A 25,198-nucleotide genomic window follows, 5' to 3' on the forward strand; every position below is an offset into this window, starting at 1 on the left:
TGCTCAGGGGAAAACTGATTTGATAAATGTAGAGCTAGTGGACCTCTAATCTCAGAGCAAAGGTTTAGCTCGGGCCGTCCTATGCTTTGACCGCAGGCGTGGCTGTCAGGGCCTGTCTTGGCTTCATCAGGCCCCAGTCGTGTCCACAGATTAGTCGACGTGTCTGATAACGGATTGCACTGCTGAGCTGTGGGAGCGCTCTATAATTAGGGGTGGAACGAAAGAAAAATGGCTAATTCACTGGTGGGCGATGGCGGCAAATTATGGGCTTAAACTTGGACTGACACGCTCTCAGAATCTCACAGCGTGGCTGTGTTAAGGATAAATTCACCATTTGGGGGAATTCACTAAGAATAAATTTATAACGTTTATTTTTATCACTCGATTCACTAAAGAAAATATGCAAATCACAAAAATGTGCCAACATGGCCAGTTCTCTGAAATATGCTTGACTTTTTATTTTTCATTACAGTATATGAAAGATCAGATTAAAATTTTTGACATGCCATCATCTTTTATTTGTGCTACTTTTCAAATTCGTTTTATGTATTATTGTTTTACCCTAGTCCCAGTGCCAGATCTTCAATTCACAATTCAATTCCCATTTATTTGCATAGTGCTTTTCACAATGCACATCGTTTCAAAGTCCACATTACAATTTAGAGTGATCTGTTATCAGAGGTAACTTTCTAAGGTATGTTTTTCAGAAATGTACATATAAAAATCACAGTTAGATAAAAAAGTATTAATTTAAACAATAATAATTTAAGGCAGAAACAATTAGCTCATTGAATTCATACTTGACCTTCAGTTGTAGAATATGAAAATCCATTATAAAAATCCTTTAAAACTATAATATTCTCAACAAAGACTCAAGTAAGCATAAACCATTTCAATATTTATTTTGTGAAAAATCTTTTGCAAAAATGATGACAGTTCCACCACAGTGAACAGTTTTGTCCTTGATGAAGTGTACTTGACTAAGGAGACAAGATACTGATCAAGGTACTGTAAACATCACAGAATATTATATTGTGTGCTATTTTTCCAATCAAACTGTAATTAATAATATATAAAATATAGATGTCAATTTTCACAAATTCCCATGATCAATCGTCGTTTAAATTAACAATCAATTAATCGATTAATCGTTAGCCTTAATACTGCAACATGCGTCTACTGCAGTGGCATATGGCCAACAGCATGACAGGGTCTGCAAATGCTGCTCAAAACTACATGTTCCTCACCAAATGAATGAGAATGGTTTTTAATCTAAATAAAGGACTAGTGCATTGTAAAATGTTTCGATGTGATTGATAATTTAATAAAATTAATTATTGAATTATCAAATAAAGACTAATACAATGTGTCATCAATGGTGCCTCAGATGCCTGCTTGTCAGAATGTGTGACTGTCGGGGACACGCTCTTCCTGGAACAACGCGCTGAAAACAGCAACTAAACACAATGAATTCACAATGATTTAATAAAATGGTGTTCTCATGTTTTGTAATATGACAGTCCCAATCATCGTTATTATTAGCCCAAGAGGAGCTAGATGCGTGAGGGAGAACCAGAGTGGACAGTGAGACGTCTCTCGAGACGCAAAAAGATCCAATTGTGCTAGGCCAAACATCCTCCATATCTGCTCCACCACCTCGGGGTGAAGCCTCCATTCCCCGGGCCTCAGCCCCTGTCTCGACAGAAAGTCTGCTCCTAGGTTCTGATCCCCAGGAATGTAGGCTGCTCTGAGTGCCAGGGCGAGACGCACAGTTCATTGGGAGACCAGGGCGAGACGCAAAGTCCATCGGGCGGCCAGGGTGGAGAGGACAGTCCATAGGGCGGCCAGGGTGGAGAAGACAGTCCATCGGGCGGCCAGGGCGGAGAAGACAGTCCATCGGGCGGCCAGGGCGGAGAAGACAGTCCATCGGGCGGCCAGGGCGGAGAAGACAGTCCATCGTGCTGCCAGGGCGGAGAAGACAGTCCATCGGGCGGCCAGGGCGGAGAAGACAGTCCATCGGGCGGCCAGGGCGGAGAAGACAGTCCATCGGGCGGCCAGGGCGGAGAAGACAGTCCATCGGGCGGCCAGGGCGGTAAAGACCCCTCGGGAGGCCAGGGCGGTGAAGACCCCTCGGGAGGCCAGGGCGGTGAAGACCCCTCGGGAGGCCAGGGCGGTGAAGACCCAGGAACAGCAGACACCGGCTCAGGAACAGCAGACACCGGCTCAGGAACAGCAGACACCGGCTCAGGAACAGCAGACACCGGCTCAGGAACAGCCACAAGAACTGTTACAGTCACAAAAACAGACACAAAGACAGAAACAAACACTGGCTCTGGCACTGGAACAGGCACTGGCTCTGGAACAGGCATAGGCTCTGCCTCCGGCTCTGGAACAGGCATTGGCTCTGCCTCCGGCTCTGGAACAGGCATTGGCTCTGCCTCCGGCTCTGGAACGGGCATTGGCTCTGCCTCCGGCTCTGGAACGGGCATTGGCTCTGCCTCCGGCTCTGGAACGGGCATTGGCTCTGCCTCCGGCTCTGGAACGGGCATTGGCTCTGCCTCCGGCTCTGGAACGGGCATTGGCTCTGCCTCCGGCTCTGGAACGGGCATTGGCTCTGCCTCCAGCTCTGGAACGGGCATTGGCTCTGCCTCCGGCTCTGGAACGGGCATTGGCTCTGCCTCCGGCTCTGGAACGGGCATTGGCTCTGCCTCCGGCTCTGGAACGGGCATTGGCTCTGCCTCCGGCTCTGGAACGGGCATTGGCTCTGCCTCCGGCTCTGGAACGGGCATTGGCTCTGCCTCCGGCTCTGGAACGGGCATTGGCTCTGCCTCCGGCTCTGGAACGGGCATTGGCTCTGCCTCCGGCTCTGGAACGGGCATTGGCTCTGCCTCCGGCTCTGGAACGGGCATTGGCTCTGCCTCCGGCTCTGGAACGGGCATTGGCTCTGCCTCCGGCTCTGGAACGGGCATTGGCTCTGCCTCCGGCTCTGGAACGGGCATTGGCTCTGCCTCCGGCTCTGGAACGGGCATTGGCTCTGCCTCCGGCTCTGGAACGGGCATTGGCTCTGCCTCCGGCTCTGGAACGGGCATTGGCTCTGCCTCCGGCTCTGGAACGGGCATTGGCTCTGCCTCCGGCTCTGGAACGGGCATTGGCTCTGCCTCCGGCTCTGGAACGGGCAATGGCTCTGCCTCCGGCTCTGGAACGGGCATTGGCTCTGCCTCCGGCTCTGGAACGGGCAATGGCTCTGCCTCCGGCTCTGGAACAGCAGACACTAGCTCCGGCTCTGGAACAGCAGACATGGGCATGTCCAGGATCCGAACCAGACGCTCCAGATAGTCCAGCTCCAAGAAGGCAGACGGCACTAGCTCTGCCTCCGGCTCTGGAACAGGCATTGGTTCTGCCTCCGGCTCTGGAACCGGCAATGGCTCTGCCTCCGGCTCTGGAACCGGCAATGGCTCTGCCTCCGGCTCTGGAACCGGCAATGGCTCTGCCTCCGGCTCTGGAACCGGCAATGGCTCTGCCTCCGGCTCTGGAACCGGCAATGGCTCTGCCTCCGGCTCTGGAACCGGCAATGGCTCTGCCTCCGGCTCTGGAACGGCCATTGGCTCTGCCTCCGGCTCCGGCTCTGGAACAGCAGACACTGGTTCCGGCTCTGGAACAGCAGACACGGGCATGTCCAGGATCCGAGCCAGACGCTCCAGATAATCCAGGTTCAGGAAGGCGGACGGAACATGAACAGTCTCTCGCTGGGCAGACGTGACGCGAACAGTCTCTCGCTGGGCAGACGCGACGTGAACAGTCTCTCGCTGGGCAGATGCGACGTGAACAGTCTCTGACTTGACACACGTGACGTGAACAATCTCTGACTGGGCAGACTGGACGTGAACAGTCTCTGACTGGGCAGACGGGACGTGTACAGTCTCTGACTGGGCAGACGGGACGTGAACAGTCTCTGACTGGGCAGACGGGACGTGAACAGTCTCTGACTGGGCAGACGGGACGTCAACAGTCTCTGACTGGGCAGACGGGACGTGAACAGTCTCTGACTGGGCAGACGGAACGTGAACAGTCTCTGACTGGGCAGACGGAACGTGATACATCTCTCTATCACCTCCTCTACAGCGACCTCCACGGGTCCCGCGGAACTTTACCAACCGGGTCCCCTTAAACAACTCCCTTCTCTCCCGCTCGGTGGCTGGGGAAGAGATGTTGCAAAACATGCCGCTGGATCTGTTTGTGACGGAGTCCTTCTGTCACGATCCACACACAAATGAAACAGGTAGATCCAATAGCGGTATATTTATTGGGCAACTCCGTAATCATACATCCAGTCCAGGCAATAGGTCGTAATCCATAAGGCAATCCAAATACAAGAACACACAGACAACATCGGGTATCAGAAGTGCCGTGATAAACAACAAGGACTCCGTGACACATACTGAACAGACAGGGTTATATACACAGGGAATCGACAATGATAATGGGGAATTGGCTGGGTGCAATGATCAGTGATAAGGAACAGCTGAGTGCAATGATGAGACAAAGGATCGTGGGAAATGTAGTTAATAAGTGAAGGACACCTGTGGGAAAGGAGGACATCTAGTGGACATCAGGGGAACACAAACCCAACACTGTGACAGTGTGAGAAAAAAACTAATTTTGAGAAAACGGCCTTTAAAGATTTTCATGGCAAAATTCCACTAATTTCTATTGAAAGCCATGAATTACAGACAAAATTGCTTTAGGTCCAAGTACTCAACTCAACTCAACTCAACTTTATTTGTAGAGCACTTTCAAAACCACAAGTGGAACCAAAGTGCTGTACAGAAGGTATAAAAGAAAAAAAAAAGTAAAAACAAAGACATAAAAACAATGCAAACATATGACACAAAAACTTACAAAGCATTGTCAAATGCTAAAGAGAACAAGTAAGTTTTAAGCGCACTCTGAAAAGCACCCAATGAAGGACAAGTTTTTACAGACAGAGGAAGGTCATTCCAGAGCCTAGGAGCTGCAACAGAGAATGCCCGATCACCTTTACATTTCAAACGGGATCGCGGAACCATGAGAAGCAATTGGTCATTAGAGCGCAGAGATCTACTTGATTGACAGCGGCTGATTAAATCATTAACATACTCAGGTGCTAGGCCATGCAGAGACTTAAAAACATACAACAAAGCTTTGTATTGAATTCTGTATCGTATGGGTAACCAATGTAATTTAATTAAAACCGGAGTAATGTGCTCTCTCTTCTTAGTGCCCGTTAAAAGTCTGGCAGCTGAGTTCTGAACGAGCTGCAAGCGGAAGAGAGAAGCCTGACTCACACCCAGATACAATACATTACAATAATCCAAACGGGATGACACAAAGGCATGAACAACCTTCTCCATATCGTCAAAAGAAAGGATAGATTTCAATTTAGAAATTGATTTAAGATGGAAAAAACTATTCTTAACGACAGCATTGATTTGCCGGTCAAATTTAAGCTCAGAGTCAAAAATGACACCAAGGTTCCTCACGCTAGACAATTTTTTCCCAGGAAACAACCCCAGGCAGTCATCATCCACACAGCCCTTAATTCCAAATAAAATCATCTCGGTCTTATCCTCATTTAATTGGAGAAAGTTATTCGCAAGCCAACACTTAACTTCGGCCAAACATGCACGGAGAGACTGAATGGCACATTTATGCCCATGTTTCAGTGGTAAGTAAATTTGAGAATCATCCGCATACAGGTGATACTGAATCCCAAATTTCTCAAAAATCGAGCCTAGAGGGAGCATATAAAGGGAAAATAAAATTGGTCCCAGTATAGAGCCCTGTGGAACCCCACACACAAGAGGGGCAACAGAAGAAAAATAATCCCCTAAACTGACTGAAAAAGTCCTATCCTTCAAATAGGAAGGGAACCATTTCAGGGCTAAGCCCTGAATACCAACCTGATTCCTAAGACGACCAATGAGAATGTTATGATCAACTGTATCAAATGCCGCTGTAAGATCTAACAAAAGCAAAACAACACGGTTTCCAGAATCAACACTTCGTAGGATATAATTAGAGACCCTCAAAAGAGCAGATTCTGTACTATGACCAGCTCTAAAACCTGACTGGAATCTATCGGCGATGTTATTCCTCATTAAAAAGTCATTAAGCTGTGCATGCACAATTTTTTCCAGTATCTTCGAAATAAAAGGCAATTTTGAAATCGGACGAAAACTACTCATGTTAAAGGGGTCTAAGCCGTTTCTTTTTAGAAGGGGCTGAATAACCGCATGCTTAAAACTAACCGGAACAACACCAGATGACAAACTAGTATTCATAATAGACAGAATACTTGGGCCAATTGAATCAAGTACCTTCTTAAACAGAGAAGAAGGGAGCACATCACCAGGAGACCTGGTGGGCTTCATATGAGCAGTTATATCATTAAGCTGCTGCAAAGAAACAGGCATAAAACAGGTTAATTGGTTCGTAGGGTCAACATGAGCAATACAATCATTGACAACAGATGAAATCTGAGATCTAATTCCATCAACTTTACCAATAAAAAAGTTTAAGAACTCTTCACACATCTTAGCAGAAGGAGTGAATGAAGGAGTAGCGGTAGGATGAAGAACAGCATTTATAGTCGAGAAAAGTACTCTAGAATTCTTACAGTTTCTGGAGATGATATCAGAAAAATAATTTGATCTAGCCAATTTAACAGCTCTTTGATATTCGTTCAAATGGTTCTTCAAAATCTCATAAGAGACTTGTAATTTATCTTTGACCCATTTGCGTTCAGCCCTCCTACACTCCTGCCTAAGAGCGCGGGTAGTACTGTTCAACCAGGGCTGTGATTTGACTTTTTTTCCCCTGACTTTGACAGGAGCCACCACATCTAAAATCTCTAAACAAGAAGAATTAAACTGATCGACCAACTCTTCCAAACCCATACTGGGAGAGTGTGACTCGATCAAGGAAAAAAAAGAAGAGACATTAAAAGCAGCTGAAAAACTACTAGCTGTGCATGGATTGAGTATGCGAGATGAAACCGAGGCAGAAGCAATATTACTTGGCGCGCCACAAGGAAAGTTAGAACTTAAAATTACAGTCTTATGGTCCGAAAAAACAGTATCAACAATCTTCACGCTATCAACAGAGAATCCCTTAGATAATACAAGGTCAAGCGTATGACCACGTTCATGAGTTGGACCCAAAACGCATTGCAAAAAATCAAATGACTCTGTTAAATTTAAAAATTCTTTGACCAGGGGCTTTGAAGGGCAGCACACATGTATATTAAAATCCCCTAAAATTAGAATATTGTCAAAAGAAGGGACAATACCTGATAAAAGTTCAGAGAACTCTTGTATAAAATCCCCATGAAAATTTGGGGGTTTATAAATCAAAACACATAACACAGATTTAAAAGAATTCAGCGTAATTAGCTGAGATTCAAAAGTGCAAAAGGATGCAGAAGGTGAAAGTCTACACTTAAACTTGTCTTTAAAAATAACTGCAAGACCCCGCCCCGGCCAACAGACCTAGGGGTACTAAAAAAACTGCAACCAGGAGGAGAAAGTTCAGAGAGGGAAGTCATCTCACCAGCCTTCAGCCAAGTCTCAGTGACAAATAAAAAATCAATTTCGTGAGAAAGAAAAAGATCGTTCAAAATAAAGGTCTTATTTGGCAGGGATCTCGCCTTAATCAACGCCATTGTCACTGGAGTGGGAGTGGTATCGGAAGAGGATTGCAGAGAGGAATCATAAAATGTTACCGGACTCCCGTCATGTAGTAGAGAGCGAAGATTCCGATGATTAACTCCTCGATCTGCAGACTGTCGCCTTACGTACACCATCCGCGAAAACTGAGGCATCAACGCCGAAGACGGGAAGACAGGCACAATGTATGAACATCTCAGGTTCACGACCACGGCCTCCGCCATCGAAGAAGCAGGTCCGATGACTGGAAACTTCCCGATCTTCTTCGATCTCACAAGGACTCCAGAACGCTTCCCACGCCTCCTTCGCCGTTTCCTCCACATGCACAGACATCCCGGCAGGTAACACATGTTCCTCAATGCGACTGGCACATAATGCGAGTGCAGATGCCAATCATCTCTGGGATCGCAAAATAAACAATCAGACACAGCCGATCGAATATTAAATAGCGTCATGCGATCATATACCAGAGGGGAGCAAACAGAGCGCTTGATAAAACAATCAAGAAACATTACAAATAAAAGAGACAAGGACAGACTGTGGCAAGCCGGCAAACATCCTGGCGCCATCTTTGCCTCATCAAATAAGTAAAATCCATGTGTACACTGTTTAACATCCAAAACTCATTATTGCTTCATCCACTACTGATCATAACATCCAAAACAACACATCAACAGTCCATGACACAGGTGAATCTGCATGAGGGACTCACAACCACTTTAGGATCCCACAATTACAGATGTGTGTAGTATTATATAGTATTTATATTATACAAAAACTGAAATATGTTCTGTAATGTAATTGTTTTGTATGTGTAAAGTATAGTATATATGTGATGTGTGTATAATGTCAGAGCGCATAACGTGACGATTCTGAACGAATCACGTTGTCAGAAATTGGCATCAGCCAATGAGATTGAGCATTTTGAGTTAAATCGCCCAGTTTACTTTCATGATTGGTTGCTGATAAACAGGAAATAACCATATTTGGATCCGACAGCATTGCAAAGGAGAGAGAGAGACCCATGTGATGACAGGGTGCAGACAGGGATCGCGGAGCAGCGGATGATTTAGAACGCCAACTTTTGATGAATTTAGGCAAAATCTACACACGCAAACAGACAGTTTAGTGTAGTAAAATAAAGACCTAAATGTGTATTTTGGACTTTCTCAAAAATCTCAATCTCAATCTCAAAATTGACCAGTGAAAAAAAAAAATGATTTTTTTGCCTGCCGTGTCTCGCCTTAACAGTGAAAACACAGTATGTACGAAAGTAACAAATGTGAGCTTATAAATAATTTAATGTTTGCCCTTGGTAATGAGCGATATAGGCAATCTGTCCAACCTGCACTTGTTTTACATGCAAACAGACATGGCAACAGGCTAGCAAAGACCCTCAGACCATGCAGATGGCTCAGGAAAGCAGACCGCATACCTCAGTGAGTATGAAAGCACTAGACGGGCCACACCACCCCAGCTGGAGCGCAACCACCAGTATTATCATGTAGAAATATGTCTTAAACTGCAGGCAGATTAAAACAATATGCGTTTAGCCGTAAAACACATATTCAGTCTGGCCTGACGATGTGGATCATAGGTTATCATTGGCAAACTGTGCCAAAGCATTTAGTTATTGAGATCACAGAGACCACATAACACGCATACACAAATACTTTACTGTGAATTCCAACAATAAAATATTACACCCTGTGATGTTTCTGTGCTTGTCACATTTTAGACGCACCCATTAGCTTTCCATCTGTTTAATCTCGGTTAGTTTATTTGCAAGACACTGCATTACAAAGAAGTGTAGTCACTCAGTAATGATGCTTTAATCTTTAAGAGACTCAATGAAAAAGAACCATTTTCCTGTGATTAGCTGCACCTTATTTTCTTCACTTACGAGCTACACATTTTTAACCTTTGACAAGATAAGAAGCAATTAATGCTAAACAAGATGCAACAACAACAAAAAAGTCAAAACAATCGCTGTGGGCTTAGCTGTGAGGATTAATACATATACATGGAAATATGACAGTTACTATAATCTTACTACAAAAGTAGGTCAATAAAAAAAGTGGTAAAGGACTAGCATCCTGATTAAGGCTTACAGGGCATTTGTCTTTTGACCCAATGCGGGCAAATGTTGGGATGAAATATTTGGGGATGAAAAATAGAGCAAGGGATTAAAGCTGAGCAGCATGTCATTAAGAGGGATATGGTCACGTGAAGGCGATAAACCCTCTCTCTCTCTCTCTCTCTCTCTCTCTCTCTCTCTCTCTCTCTCTCTCTCTCTCTCTCTCTCTCTCTCTCTCTCTCTCTCTCTCTCTCTCTCTTCTCTCTCTCTCTCTCTTCAAGTAACCTCTCTCTCTCTCTCTCTCTCTCTCTCTCTCTCTTCTCTCTCTCTCTCTCTTCAAGTAACCTCTCTCTCTCTCTCTCTCTCTCTCTCTCTCTCTCACTTCAAGTAACCAGCCAAAGTGACACTGTCTGGAAATCCGGTTCTGCACTCGTCTATGTTTTTATTTAACAGTGGAGGCAGGGGTATTGTTCTAAGAAGCAGCCATTTTGTTGATAAAGGAAGGAGTGTTGTTGTCGAGACCAGTTTATTCAAGTAAAGTCCAGACCGAGACCACAGTAGGTTGAGTCCAAGTGGGTTTAGTCAAGATGGGTCTAAACGATTCAGACAGTGTAATAATGATGAATGAAGTCTGGTTTTGCGTCAGTGTCATGCAAATTTCCACAGCTCACACATTGTCCAGAGAAACAATAGCGGAGAGCAGATCGAGCAGCACGAGTCGACACAGACCACAAAAAGACCATGAAAATATGGTCCTGTACTCAGATTTGAGTACTACAAAACTGAAAAGAAGAAAGATAAGTACCAGCATCATCATCCTTAACACAGCATATGCAGGCCAATTCAACTTTGCAATTAAACTTAGACGTGAAACATCAGACTGTCTCTGTTGATTAAATTTACCAAAAGTGCTGTAAGCTAAGAAACCGAGCGAATCCTGAAAGCTTGACAAGTGTGCCCTAAAAGCCTTTTGAAAATATAATAAGCCAGGCAGACCAGCTATTATTGAACAAATAAACTGATCATCCTCTGGTTCCAACCCTGAAAGCACGACAGGAAAGAAACAAAAAAAGCTCAGGAAAGCAGACTCAAGATAAGATGTCTGATTTTGTATGGCCTTCAGAAAATCCATATGATTTTTTCCCAGCCAGAAAGAAAGCAGGCTTATGGGAATGGTGCGTATTGTACAGTGTTTGCCATGGTTTTGCGTTCTGAGATAGCAAGTTTTGGGAATCATAAAAGATTTCTATCCTCATTTGGTAAAATGATCAGTCTTTGATTGCTTAGTGAGACATGCTCAACGATGGCCGATTAATTGCTTTTCTGAAGAATTTCCTCTGATGAAGGAGGGACAGGCATACTATTAAAAATGTTTGTTCTAACTTGTCTACATGAAATGCAACATTTAGCTCAGCTGGTAGCGCATTCTGCTCGCAACACCAAAGTCATGGATTTAATTCCCAGGGAATGTTACCAGAGAACTCGTAAAAAAGAACCAAAAAAAATGTATTCCTTGAATACAGTGCCAGTCACTTTGGATAAATCCTCTGGCTAATGCATACAATGTTAAATTGGTAGGTTGTTGTCTTCCCAGGAAACACAATAACTTTTCAACGGCGTCTGTGTTTGAAAATTTCATAAATGTTTCGTACAATCCTGCAAGAAAAAAAAAACACAGTGTATAGTTGATCTTAGTCTAAAGTTTCTCAGTCCATCAGCATGCTTTGGTTTTATATTATTAAAATATGATTAACCCTTGATATTGAAGTTATTTCTTTGGTTTAATTTGGTCAGATTTCATTTAATACCGGTGATTCATAAAAGCTTTACAATCTCAAATGTCTGGTTTAAGGTTTTACATTATGTAATTATTTGGTTGAACTATGCTGTTCTCCTGATGCAATCAGTGTGCATTCATTTAAGCTGGTTTATTCAGAAACATAAAACAACATTGGATGATTTACTTGGATAGCTATTCACACATGAGTCTTCAGTGAGAGTAATTCTTTGTGTCCACAGCGTTTCCTGAAATCCACAAACCTCACAACCTCGTAAATCCACATGGTCCACATCAGACAGCTGGTTTAGTAACCTGCTTGGATTTATGGCCTCATCCAGTGTATGTGAGGAACGCTGTGGCATTCTGGACACTATACAATATCTCTGCAGCGATATTCTCAATGTGATGGAGTGATTTGAAACAATAATGTCAATCTGGTTCTCAGAAAATGGAACAGATATTATGGACTTTTTCTTCCACAGGATTGTTTTGTAATAGGCATGCAAGGGACAGTCCTGATCTCTTGCATGACAAACTGTTTATAGCTAAAAAAAATTTAAGTTTTGCATGACAGCCTCCATGCAAAGTCAAAAGTGTGTCTAACAGTTGAACTTTCTCTGTCTTCCTTCCCCTTTGTGCCATCTTCTCAAAAGCTGTCAACAAAACTCCTGGTAAGTGAGTCTTAGGCTGTGAAAACACTTCACATACTGTATAAATTTAGATAAACGTCAAATAAAGAGAATTAAAATAATATTCTTCACTTAATAGACACTTTCACACATGAAGCCATAAAATCGCATAAAACAGGACTCCAAATACCTTTGTGCACGTACCCCACATACCCTAGCATGCAGTTAATTTAAATATTTTCCTCTGTTACTAAGTTTTCAGTATGCTGTTTCAATGCATTGATTTAATAAATATGTGAAAATGTATTACCATTAATAACAATAAAAAATACAGCTACATATTTTAAATGGCACTGAATTAAAACTTGCTTGTGTGTACAGTGTTTAACATACAGCACTATTACAATGGTCATTTTCTCCCGGCTTGCAGTTCTCCTGACAGACGAGCATAGTGTTTGTTGTCATGTTGTACTTCAGCACACTATCACAGTGCTGGCAGTGAACATAATCCTTGCTTGTAGTGAAATACTCAAACCTCATTAAGTTGAGCTCATTCCATTTTTACAAGCCAAGGCTGTGTGTCGTGGAGGTGACGACGTTTAGCATTAGCTATGCATGCTTTCTAGGAATCCACCAGAGTATTTAAAACAATGAATACATTTTCTATTAATAATCATCAACACCACTATTTCTATTAGAAAGATGAGAGTGCACAATTTATTTGGAGCTGAATGCACAAGTTTGCAGAATTTTGTGGCTAAATTAATTGACATGATAAAAGTAAATGATTTTTTCAACAAAAATTTGTGATTGAAAAGTTGTAAAACTCTCAAAGCTGGCATAATATTTAAATATAAATGAATATTTAAACATTTAAATTTCTGGCAAAGGCTGTATGTGTGAAAGCGTCAAATTACACAATATGCTTTAATATGACAATTAGGACTGTCAATTATATAAAAATAATCAAATTGATTACACTATGTTAAGTAATCAAAAAAAACAAAAAAAAAAACACATACACAACTGTTAAAACATTTAGGGTTAGTAGGGTTTTTAATACAAATTTTAAATGATTGAAAAGTGACAGTAAAGCCCTTTACATTTATTACAAAAAAGTCAAATAATCCTGAAAAAAATTATCATAGTTTTCACATTAAATTGAAGCAGCACAAGTGTTTTTAACATTGATAATAAGAAATGTTACAAGCTGACCCATAAGCATACTAGATTGATTATGATGATATTAGAATGATCGTGTGACACTGAGGACTGGAGTGATGGCTGCTAAGAATTCAGCTTTGTTATCACAGGACTAAATTACTTTTTAAAATATATTATACAGCTGTTTTACAATTGTAATAATAGTTTGCAGTAATTATTTATATGTATTTTTGATCAAATAAAATTTGCAGACTTGTACACACATGTAATTGTACTAAATTAATTGACAGTCCTAATTATTAGCACATTTGTTCTGGATTAGGGAGTTAGAAATGTTATAGTCACTTTCTTTTCTGAATGAAGCTTTTTTAATTGCAGAAAGCTTCAGATTTAGTGTGATAGCCATGGTTTGTCTGTCAGCAAACTATGAGTGGTCTCAATACCTGAACAGTATTGGTATTGGCGTTCTCAAGATTTTTCTCTTTCTCTGTCTATCATGCTCATTGTCTTCCCCAAGGGTTCGCACATATGGTGAAGTCTCCACAAGGTATGCTCTGTCTTAATTCTCTCATTGCACATTTTCCAACATGTTTAGATTTTTGTTGCGACTTCTCTTGCACCTGCATGCTGCTTTATGATTGGCTCTGCCCTCGTGACACTGCATGATTATTGTCCTCTTGCCGAATTATGTAATTTCTCTCTGTGATACTGCGGTGAACTGACAGGTTACAAGTGAAGTTTTCTCAGGTTTGACTCCCCTATGATGTTATAGAAAGTTACAGTCTCTCTCTTACGTTCGACTACTGCTGTGGCAACTGACCCATAATGTACAATCACTGATCTTTCCTCCGTATTTCTTAGATATCATTCATAGACTGGCAGAATTACTATGCAGCTATAAATAATATATTCCTGAGTTAAACAGAACAGCTCTTCTCTGAATGAACACTGCTGAAAGGAAGCAAAAGGGAATATTAATAGAATGACTCCTTTTAAATAGTTTGAAAGATTTTTTTAAATTTGTGGTATATGAATGATCTGCGTGATGGTTTTGTCCCAAACTTTTAAATAGTGAAAGAAGGTTGTCAACATGTGAAGGTCAAACTCAATATATTATAGTTTGTATAAACATTATATTATTATTTTTACTGAACAAAAATATAAATGCAACACTTTTGTTTTTGCCCCCATTTTTCATGACCTGAACTCAAAGATCTTAGACTTTTTCTATGTCCGAAAACCAGTCAGTATCTGGTGTGATCACCATTTGCCTCCCGCATTGCAAAACATCTCCTTCGCATAGAGTTGATCAGGTTGTTGATTGTAGCCTGAGGAATGTTGGTCCACTCCTCTTCAATGGCTGTGCGAAGTTGCTGGATATTGGCAGGACCTGGAACATGCTGTCGAATACGCCGATCCAAAGCATTCCAAACACCCAACCGGTGAGTATGCTGGCCATGCAAGAACTGGGATGTTTTCAGCTTCCAGGAATGGTGTACAGATCCTTGCAACATTAGGCCGTGCATTATCATGCTGCAACATGAGGTGATGGTCATTGATGAATGGCACAAAAATGGGCCTCAGAATCTCATCACAGTTTCTCTGTGCATTCAAAATGCCATCAATAAAATCCACCTGTGTTTGTTGTCCATGGGCCACTCGATCCACAACGTTGACATCAGCAAACCGCTCACCCACACAATGCCATACACGCTGTCTGCCATCTGCCCGGTACAGTTCCATCTGCCCGGTTACGGCGACGAACTGCAGTCCCCGATGAGAGACCCCGATGAGGACGAGGAGCATGCAGATGAGCTTCCCTGAGACGGGTAGAAAATTCTTTGGTTATGCAAACCGATTGTTGCTGTCCGGGTGGCTGGTCTCCACCCGAAGTCCATCTTGGAGGTGAAGATGCTGGATGTGGAGGTCCTGGGCTGGTGTGGTTACATGTGGTCTGCGGTTGTGAGGCCGGTTGGATGTCCTGCCAAATTCTCTGAAATGCCTTTGGAGACGGCTTATGGTAGAGAAATGAACATTCAAATCACGGGCAACAGCTCTGGTGGACGTTCCTGCAGACAGCATGCCAATTGCACACTCCCTCAAAACTTGTGACATCTGTGGCATTGTGGTGTGTGATAAAACTGCACATTTTAGAGTGGCCCTTTATTGTGGCCAGCCTAAGGCACACCTGTGCAATAATCATGGTGTCTAATCAGCATCTTGATATGCCACTCCTGTGAGGTGGATGGATTATCTCGGCAAAGGAGAAGTGCTCACTAACACAGATTTAGACAGGTTTTTGAACAATATTTGAGAGAAATAGGCCTTTTGTGTACATAGAAAAAGTTTATATGTTTGAGTTCAGCTCATGAAAAATGGGGACAAAAACAAAAGTGTTGTGTTTATAATTTTGTTCAGTGTAATATAAAATGTTATATTATAATTTTATATAATATTGTTTAACATAAATTAAAAGTATTTTGTGCTATTTTGTAGTCCCATTTCTGAAATTAATGTCCAAATACAATTTAAAAATCAGATTTGTAATTGTGTTATATTCTAGGATTAAACATCAAATACAGATGCATCTTTAATTAAGTAAAACACTAAAATCAATGTCAGAATAAATAAAAGGGTTGCAAATAAAATGGTAGCAAATTTAAACTAAATTAAGTTGTCACTCAATAGGAGCTTTCTGACTAAATGTTGATTTATAGTTATTAATAAACCTATCAAAAAATGTTTGATCTCTTTTCTTACAAAAGTTCTGGTAACATGGTTAAATAGGCAAGCTTGATGATTGTAGTCAACACTACAATTTGAAACAGAATAAATGAGATTCATGGAATGAGATTATATACTTGTCTTTCTGCCATGCTGTCGAAAGGGTCCAAATGATGTTACTTGTCCAATGGAAAATAATGGTAACCGGGTTGTAGGAAAAATTTGGGGCACAGCTAAAAAATTATGTTTTTCGTAAAATGTGTTCATTAATTAAAATACTTAAAAAATAAGGTATTTGGTAGTATCGCCTAATAAATACCTTTTTTCGCATAGTTTTACATATAGTCTTATAAACTTCGGCTACATTGTTTGAAAATATTGAGTAAAGAAAACAGATGTTCCTAATTCTGTGTATCTGAATTTTTGTTGGCTAGTCCACTGGTAGTGTAACTAGACATTTACTTCAAATCTACTTTACTCGTTCCCCACCATTGACTGAATTTTCTGACAATCCATGTTTTTACTTTTATACAGTAAGGGGGCGCTATTACGCATCTCCTAGTACAGAATCTCCGGATCAAAAACAGATTTTGAAGAAGCAGCAGAAACAGGCGATAGAAGATTGCTTATGCAAATGTAAAATAACGCAATCATCAAACATTAAACAGCATATTTCAAAACTGTCTAATGTTACCGAATGAAATGTTCAACCCATGAGGAGGAAAAGACTGTGAAGCTTTGATCTACTCTATGATCATAATTCTAAATCCAATCCGGACGTAGTCTTTGACAAAAATGCGATTTTCTCATCTTTTTGTTTAAAATTCTTTTGTTTATTTTATGAAGCTTACCCAAATTCAAGTGTTGAAAAAAAGAATGCATGAAGCTAGAATAAAATGTTTTATGTTAAAATGGATAGAGTACAATTAAAGGTATATTTCAAGTATAAAAAAGTAATACCTAAATAGGAAAATATTAGTATACTTAAAATGCAAAAATATTATATTAATAGTAAACTATAAGTATAATGTTATGTTCACTTAAAAACGTAAAAGTATTCTTGCAGTATAAAACCACATTAACCTAGTTGTTCACTGAGAGTACACTTCAAAATGTACTTTCTTAAACTTAAAAAATGTACTACAAGTTTTAAAATAGTAAACTACTAGTATACTTTTAAGTTTGTAGTACAGATGCAGTGCAAATGAGAAATGTAGTTGTAGTAGTGAACAAGTTGTGCACCTAAAGTTTACTACTGTTACTCTTATAGTACATATACTCTTATAGTACATATACATATGAAACATATACTTTTAAAAGCTGGGCCAATTTAGTCCCAAGTATTGAAATAGTACACTTACAATTTCACTACTAGTACATTGATATTAAAGTATACTTGAACTTTACTCAAGTATACATCATAAAATGAACTTGAAATATACTTCTTTTTCATAAGGGTATTCACACTAATTTAGGTCACTTGGCACAGAAATGTACAATTCTCTTGGTTGCAGCTTGCCTATGGTGGAGATGGACAGCCACACAGACATGAATCAAGCACTTGTGTGCTGACATCAAAGCCTTTGAACTTGACATAGAATAGGTTAGTCCTCATGGAGAAAGATACAGCTGAATATACGTATGAATCAACATATGCCTGTCTTCCAGACCAGAAATACAAAATAGTGCCAAACTGTCCCTGAGCATCTGTTAGTTTGAGTAACAGTAACTTTTTATTTTCCACCTCAGTTCAAGTGATATGGATGAGGTAACAATTATGTCTATATTAATTCTGTAGTACAGGGAATTCAAGTCAGAAACTGCAGTTTGCATGCTCACATTATTCTAAAGTGCATGTGAATCTGTCCTGAATATGTATGTGTGCAGAACTGTCATCCTCCAATTTACTGTCCCTGTCTCTCTCTTTCCCACTGTCCTTCTTGTTGACATCTACCTTCCTGTTTGTCTCTGTGGAACCTCTTCAACCAACCCCTTTGTAGGCAGAAACAAAGGTATTGCATGTGTTCCTTATTATATCAGTAGGCCTTATCTTTAGCTACCACTAATAAGCATTACCTGCTGCAGATTTTAATAGTAAAGTTTGTGAGCCTTTGGGATCTGGGATCTTCTTGTCCAGACAGCCCAGCCATCAGTGCTGATTATGAAACCATTTTTTGCGGTCAAAACAGATTAATCGTATAATTCACAATGATATTGAGATGTTTTGGTGGTGTCTGTCTTCTTATTTAAATAATACTTCCATTTCTGAGGCATATAATGTTGCAGTGTCTCTTGTTTCTGAGGTTGTCGTGTTGCTGAGTGCATGAACAGGCTGTATTTTGAAGATGTTCAGTCTATCATTCAGAGAGGGCTTGTTTTTGGGCTGAGTCAGTGACTGTAACGAAGAGGCAGTAGTGTGAGGATCCATGTGCAGCTTTATTAAAACAGTATGCGAGTCAAACAGGCAGAGTTCAATCACAGGCTTCGAGTACAATGCAGACAAGGCAGAATCAGAGTCAGGGTTCAGGCTGAAGATCAGGGCAGGCGACAAACACACAGGGTAATCAGATGACAAGGCAGATACAATCAGAATAGGCAGGCTGCAAAGAATCAAAGTCCAATAAACAGTCCAGGCCATACACGGGTAATCACACACGGAATAAACGCTCAGAAATGGTTGCATGGCAAGACAAGACTTCGCAAGGAGGAAGCTGAGAGCACAGTTTAAATAGAGAAGGTCAATAGGAAACACCTGTGAGTCAAATCAGCCACAGGTACGGGGTATATGGGAAATGAAGTCCAAGGAATTAGTACTCAGGAGATGGTGACCTCTGGTGGTGAGCGGAGGGAGCCACAGAGGCTGCATTCGTGACAGAGCCCCTCCCCTGTGAGCGGCTCCTGACGCGAGGAGGCAAACGACGCCGGGGTCTTCCTCGAGATCTTGGAGCAGGTTTGTCCGGGTGATCTCTGTGGAAATCAGTAGTGAGTGAAGGGTCTAGAACATCATTAGCATTGATCCAGGATCTTTCCTCTGGACCGTATCCCTCCCAGTCCACGAGGTACTGGAGGAACCTGCCCCGACGTCGAGAGTCCAGGATTTCATGGACCCGGTAGGCCTCCTGACCGTCGATGATGATGGGAGGAGCTCTCTGGTCACCAGCCCCATCTAGGACCTCCTCTCCTCTCGGACCACCAGCGGGTTTGAGCAAAGAGACATGAAAGGTGGGTGAGATACGGTAATGGTCAGGTAAGGCTAATCTAAATGAAACTGGAGTGATTTGTCTAATGATTTTGAAAGGACCCACGTACCTGGGACTGAGCTTTTTGCAGGGTAACCGGAGCCGTATGTCACGGGTGGACAACCAAACCCATTGCCCCGGTTGGTAGTTGGGATTGGCTCGCCGATGACGATTGGCCTGTCCTCTGGTGCGATGCACTGCTCTTTGTAGATGCACATGAGCATTATTCCACGTCTCCTCACTGCGTTGTAACCACGAATTAATTGCAGGTAAGTCCGAGGGTTCTCCAGACCACGGAAACAATGGGGGTTGGTAGCCTAGGATGCACTGAAAGGGGGTGAGCCCTGTAGATGGTTTGCGGAGTGAATTTTGAGCGTACTCCGCCCATAACAGATAGCGGCTCCAGTCGAACTGATTCTTCTGGCAATATGAACGAAGGAAGCGGGTGAGTTCCTGGTTTAATCTCTCCACTTGACCGTTGGCTTCAGGATGATATCCGGAGGTTAGGCTGACATTAATGTTCAGTAGCTGACAGAAGGCGGACCAGACTCGGGAGGTGAACTGTGGACCCCGATCAGAGACTATATCCTCCGGTAGACCATAGAATCGAAAAACATTATTGCAGAGGACCTCAGCAGTCTCCAGGGCAGTGGGGAGTTTGGGAAGAGGTATTAGTCTGCAGGCTTTAGAGAAACGATCAATTACCGTGAGAATGGTAGTGTGGCCCTGAGAGAGAGGTAGGTCCGTCACGAAGTCGATGGCGATGTGTGACCATGGTCTTTGCGGGATGGGTAATGGATGAAGAAGGCCGGCAGGTAATTGACGCGGAGATTTGGAGGTATTGCAGATGGTGCAATTTTGAATGAATGTGATGGTGTCCGCTCGTATAGATGACCACCAGAACTTGTTGTTGAGGAGTTGTACTGTAGCCGTTATACCTGGATGCCCGGAACTGGGGTTATTGTGTACCATGTGTATTACTCTCTGTCTTAGAGCCAGGGGAACGTACATTAGGTTGGATGGGGTTTCAGCCGGTGGTGGCTCGATGACCTGGGCTTCTGCGATTTCGGTTAGTATGTCCCACTGCACAGGTGCGAGAATGATAGTGGATGGAATGATGGGTTCTTGATCTGGCGACAGGAGGTCTGATTCATAAAGTCGAGAGAGAGCATCCGCCTTGGTATTTTGAGAGCCTGGACGATAAGTAACTCTAAATCGAATCTGGTGAAGAAGAGTGACCATCTGGCTTGTCGATGGTTGAGTCGCTTGGCTGAATTCAGATATTCAAGGTTACGATGATCAGTGAGAACAGTGAAAGGATGTTTAGCCCCTTCCAGCCAGTGACGCCACTCCTCGAACGCTGCCTTCATTGCGAGAAGTTTGCGGTTGCCAACGTCATAATTCTGCTCGGTAGAGTTTAATTTACGGGAGAAGAAAGCACAGGGGAAAAGCTTGGGAGGTTCCCCCTGGCGTTGTGAGAGCACTGCCCCAATGCCTGTGCTTGAAGCATCTACTTCCACTATGAACTCACGTTCAGGATCGGGATGGTGCAGGATGGGAGCGGACGTGAATCGCTCTCTTAGTGAGCGGAACGCTGCTATGGCTGCTGAGGACCAGGTTAGACGGTGGGTTCCCTTCTTGATCATCGATGTCATAGGGGCAGCGATACTGCTGAAGTCACGGATGAACCGCCGGTAGAAATTGGCGAAACCTAGGAAGCGTTGTAGTTCCTTGAGAGTAGTAGGTTGGGGCCAGTGAACTACCGCCTGTACCTTCTTCTCGTCCATGGCGACCCCTCCCGAGCTAATCACATACCCGAGGAAGGAGATGGTTTCTTGGTGGAACTCACACTTCTCTGCTTTGACATACAATTGGTGTTGAATGAGACGTTTCAGAACCGCTCTGACGTGTTTAACGTGTTCCTCATAAGTCTCAGAGTAGATGAGGATGTCGTCAATGTAAACAATCACATTTTGGTTCAGCATGTCTCTGAAAACGTCGTTAATGAAAGCCTGAAACACGGAAGGACTATTGGACAGGCCGAACGGCATAACGAGATATTCGTAGTGCCCCGTCGTGGTGGAGAAGGCGGTCTTCCACTCGTCCCCTTCACGAATGCGGATGAGATTATAGGCACAACGAAGATCCAGTTTGGTGAAATATCTTGCTTGTCTGAGTTGTTCGAGAGCTGCAGGGACGAGAGGTAAAGGATAACGGAACTTGGTTGTGATGTCGTTGAGAGATCGATAGTCGATACAAGGACGAAGACCTCCATCTTTTTTCTTGACGAAGAAGAAGCCTGCTGATGCGGGTGACGTGGAGGGACGAATGAAACCTTTGACGAGTTCCTCCTGAATGTAGGATCTCATAGCCTCTGCTTCGGGTTGTGACAGCGGAAAGACTCTGCCCTTGGGAGGTTGTGATCCTGGGAGAAGATCTATGGCACAGTCGCTGTCTCGGTGAGGAGGTAAGTGTGTTGCTTTCACTTTGCTGAATGCCTCGGCTAGATCCTGATAGACACTGAGAAGTGGTTCTGTTAAGGAAGTCTCGCTCCCCTTCTTGACGGGCAAGTTGTGTAGACAGTTGTGAAGACAGAAGTCTGACCATTGAGTGATTTGCTTCTTAGTCCAGGAGATAGAGGGATTGTGCAGCTCCAGCCATGGAAGTCCGAGGATGATGGGATTTTGTGGTGATTGAAACACAAGCAAGACGGATTGTTTCAGTGTGGAGGACTCCAGTGCTCAACTGCAGATCTTCAGTGGTGAATTTGATGCGACCGGAGCCCAGAGGTCGGCCATCTAGCGCTGCGACTGCCAAGTGAGAGTCATAGGGAACAAGGGGAATATGGTTATTTTCAGCAAAAGACATATCAATGAAGTTTCCTGCAGCCCCCGAGTCGATCAATGCTACTGTCTCGACGACCCTCCCATTTATCTCCAGAGTAACTGCAATCTCTAAACTAGAAGTAGATTTGGGAATCGGACTCACCACAGTGGGATTGCGGGACGGACGAGTAGGACAGGTTGCTCTTAAATGTCCCGGTAATCCACAGTACAAACATAGGCTCTGTCGAATCCGTCTCTCTCTCTCCTCCTCGCTGATGCGTGTTACGCCAATTTGCATGGGTTCTACGTCAGAGTTAACTGCAGCGAGTGACATGGGGGAAGTGGACAGACGGTTGGTGCGACGAGATCGAAGGAGATTGTCGATTTTGATGGATAGCTCGATGAATTGCTCCAGTGACCTCCCCTCGTCGCGACAGGCAAGTTCAGACTGCAACTCCATAGACAAACCTTTACGGTAGTGGAGCTTGAGAGGATCGTCTGGCCACCCTGTCTGAGCTGCGAGAGTGCGAAATGATAATGCATAATCCGCCGCCGAACCCCTTCCTTGCCGGAGGGATAGCAGTTGCTCACCCGCCTCCTTTCCTCCAACGGAGTGCTCAAACACCTCTTTGAAACGTTGAATAAAATCCCTAAATGAAGGAAAAGTGGGTCTATCCTCTCTCCATACTGCGGTAGCCCAATCCAACGCTCTCCCCGTGAGAAGTGAACACACAAATGCGATGCGGTTCTCATCTGCAGGATATAACATGGGTTGTTGATTGACAAACATAGAACATTGAAGTAAGAATCCCTTACATCTGTCTGGAGATCCATTAAACTTTTCGGGGAAGGCGAGACGAGGACTGGAGGTGTGGGGAATAGTCGGTGCCTGAGGCGGAGTGGGGGTTGGAACAGGCTCACTGGGTGCTGGGAGTTGAAGTGATTGTAATGCCTTTACCAGATCTTCAGTAATAGCAGTCAATCGGTTGAGCTGTTGTTGGTGTGTGGCCAGGACCGATGCTTGAGCAGTGACCTCTGTGGTGAAGTGATAGAACGCCGCTGGATCGAGATCTGGCGAAGTCTTCTGTAACGAAGAGGCAGTAGCGTGAGGATCCATGTGCAGCTTTATTAAAACAGTATGCGAGTCAAACAGGCAGAGTTCAATCACAGGCTTCGAGTACAATGCAGACAAGGCAGAATCAGAGTCAGGGTTCAGGCTGAAGATCAGGGCAGGCGACAAACACACAGGGTAATCAGATGACAAGGCAGATACAATCAGAATAGGCAGGCTGCAAAGAATCAAAGTCCAATAAACAGTCCAGGCCATACACGGGTAATCACACACGGAATAAACGCTCAGAAATGGTTGCATGGCAAGACAAGACTTCGCAAGGAGGAAGCTGAGAGCACAGTTTAAATAGAGAAGGTCAATAGGAAACACCTGTGAGTCAAATCAGCCACAGGTACGGGGTATATGGGAAATGAAGTCCAAGGAATTAGTACTCAGGAGATGGTGACCTCTGGTGGTGAGCGGAGGGAGCCACAGAGGCTGCATTCGTGACAGTGACTCAAGGGGCAGGTCGAGTGTATTTCAACACCACCACATATTTATGCTTTAAAACCAGAGATGCTGAGACAGAATCTTTCATATAAACCGAACAGTTGGATCTCTTTGCTGTTGTTGACCTTGTGATTTGAGCAAATTCTTGTAGCATCGTATTGTGTCTGCACAATACAAAACAAGACTACAATTTCCCCTTTATATTCGACAGATTTCTACATTTTCTACACTAACTTCATGTGAAAACTGAAATAAGGATTTAACATGATGCGATTAGAATCAATCAATCAAATTAGCAACTTTTCGAAATTGTGCTTTTAATTTAGCCAAAATACTAGAAGATGATACAATTTCTGATGCCCTAAATTTAGACAGTTACCAATATTCAGATTATTTGTGAAATTATTTTCCTGTTCAATAGTTTGCCAATGGATTGCTTTTGAAGATAAAGTAGGGTTGCATTTTAAGTAAAGTATGAGCTTACATCTGATTGGCTAGTCAACATTCTGAGATGACACATGGCTTTGACATGTCAAGTGTAGACAAGCCTGAAGTTATTCTGACACTAGACACATATAAAATGATAAATAGGCCTAAACATTTACATAAATGAACAAATTATACTTTGCTAGCAACCCCACACATAGCAGATAATGGAAGAGACAGCTAATCGTAACAGTTTTATTTCATGTACTGGAGGAGGGAAATTAAATCAGCACTGCACCAACCCTATACTTATGTTTTAGTGAGATGAGAAGAAGTTATTAGCTTAGGCTAATGGCTGAGGATCAGTGTGCTGGTGCTGGGGATGATGAAATTACTGGTGGCTGAAGGTCATCCAAACGGTTTCTGCTCAGAACTAATCTAGAGCGTGCATAAGACTGGACTAAGGTCTGAAGTGACTGGGGCTGGGTGGGGTAGCTGGCTACTGCAGCGTGAGAGATATGCTATGCGACTAGTCGTCTTTGAGGAGTGATTAGAAGAGTCAGGAGAAGTTCAGCTCTGGTTTAGATAATCTCTGCTTGGAGCTTTAGAGTTTCACTCTTCGGCCCCAGTCCTCAGCGCTCACTCTTACTAATTATCCCCTGAAAATTCTGCCTCTGAACAAAGACTTTCTCATTTTCTCTCTCTCATCGTCTCTGTACATTTCAGTGCTGTAGATTTCTGGGTGGATTCATCCGAAAATCCCCATCTCTTGGGACTGTGATACATTAGATGCATGCACATGCACACACACTTCAAACTCGTATGTCCCAAAAGACAACTGACCCTCTGAATCACCTTGCAACAACATGGTATACCATAGTATATAGTGTGAAGTTTACAGTACTACTATAGTACTGCATAAATAGTACATAGTGTATAGTATACAGTATGTAGTGTACCATGTACTGTATAGTAAACAAAATACAGTTTAGTATACTGGGCTGCAATGATTATTTTCATATTCAATTAAACTAAAATTGTCAGTTTCAATTAAAATTATTTCTTTGATA

The 25,198-nt window shown here is 42.9% G+C and overlaps 1 protein-coding gene across 30 annotated transcripts in view; it reads left to right on the forward strand.

The window, feature by feature from the left end:
* nrxn3b (neurexin 3b) overlaps positions 1-25,198 on the forward strand; it is a 623,191-nt gene that overhangs the window by 6,339 nt on the left and 591,654 nt on the right. For 25 of the 30 annotated variants that reach the window (XR_013199929.1, XM_077219922.1, XM_077219921.1 and 22 more), the window contains exons 3-4: positions 12,214-12,231; positions 13,871-13,900. The exons of the other annotated variants lie outside the window; for them this stretch is intronic. Coding sequence is in view for 24 of the 25 variants with exons in the window: in XM_077219922.1 (XP_077076037.1) it covers positions 12,214-12,231; positions 13,871-13,900 (48 nt within the window). In the remaining variant the exon portion in view is untranslated. The remainder of the gene's footprint in view (positions 1-12,213; positions 12,232-13,870; positions 13,901-25,198) is intronic. 30 annotated transcript variants of the gene reach the window in all.

Source organism: Siphateles boraxobius, unplaced genomic scaffold (assembly GCF_051911475.1).
Source record: "Siphateles boraxobius isolate OS27281-9 unplaced genomic scaffold, OSU_SipBor_1 8, whole genome shotgun sequence".
Classification (NCBI taxonomy): domain Eukaryota; kingdom Metazoa; phylum Chordata; class Actinopteri; order Cypriniformes; family Leuciscidae; genus Siphateles; species Siphateles boraxobius.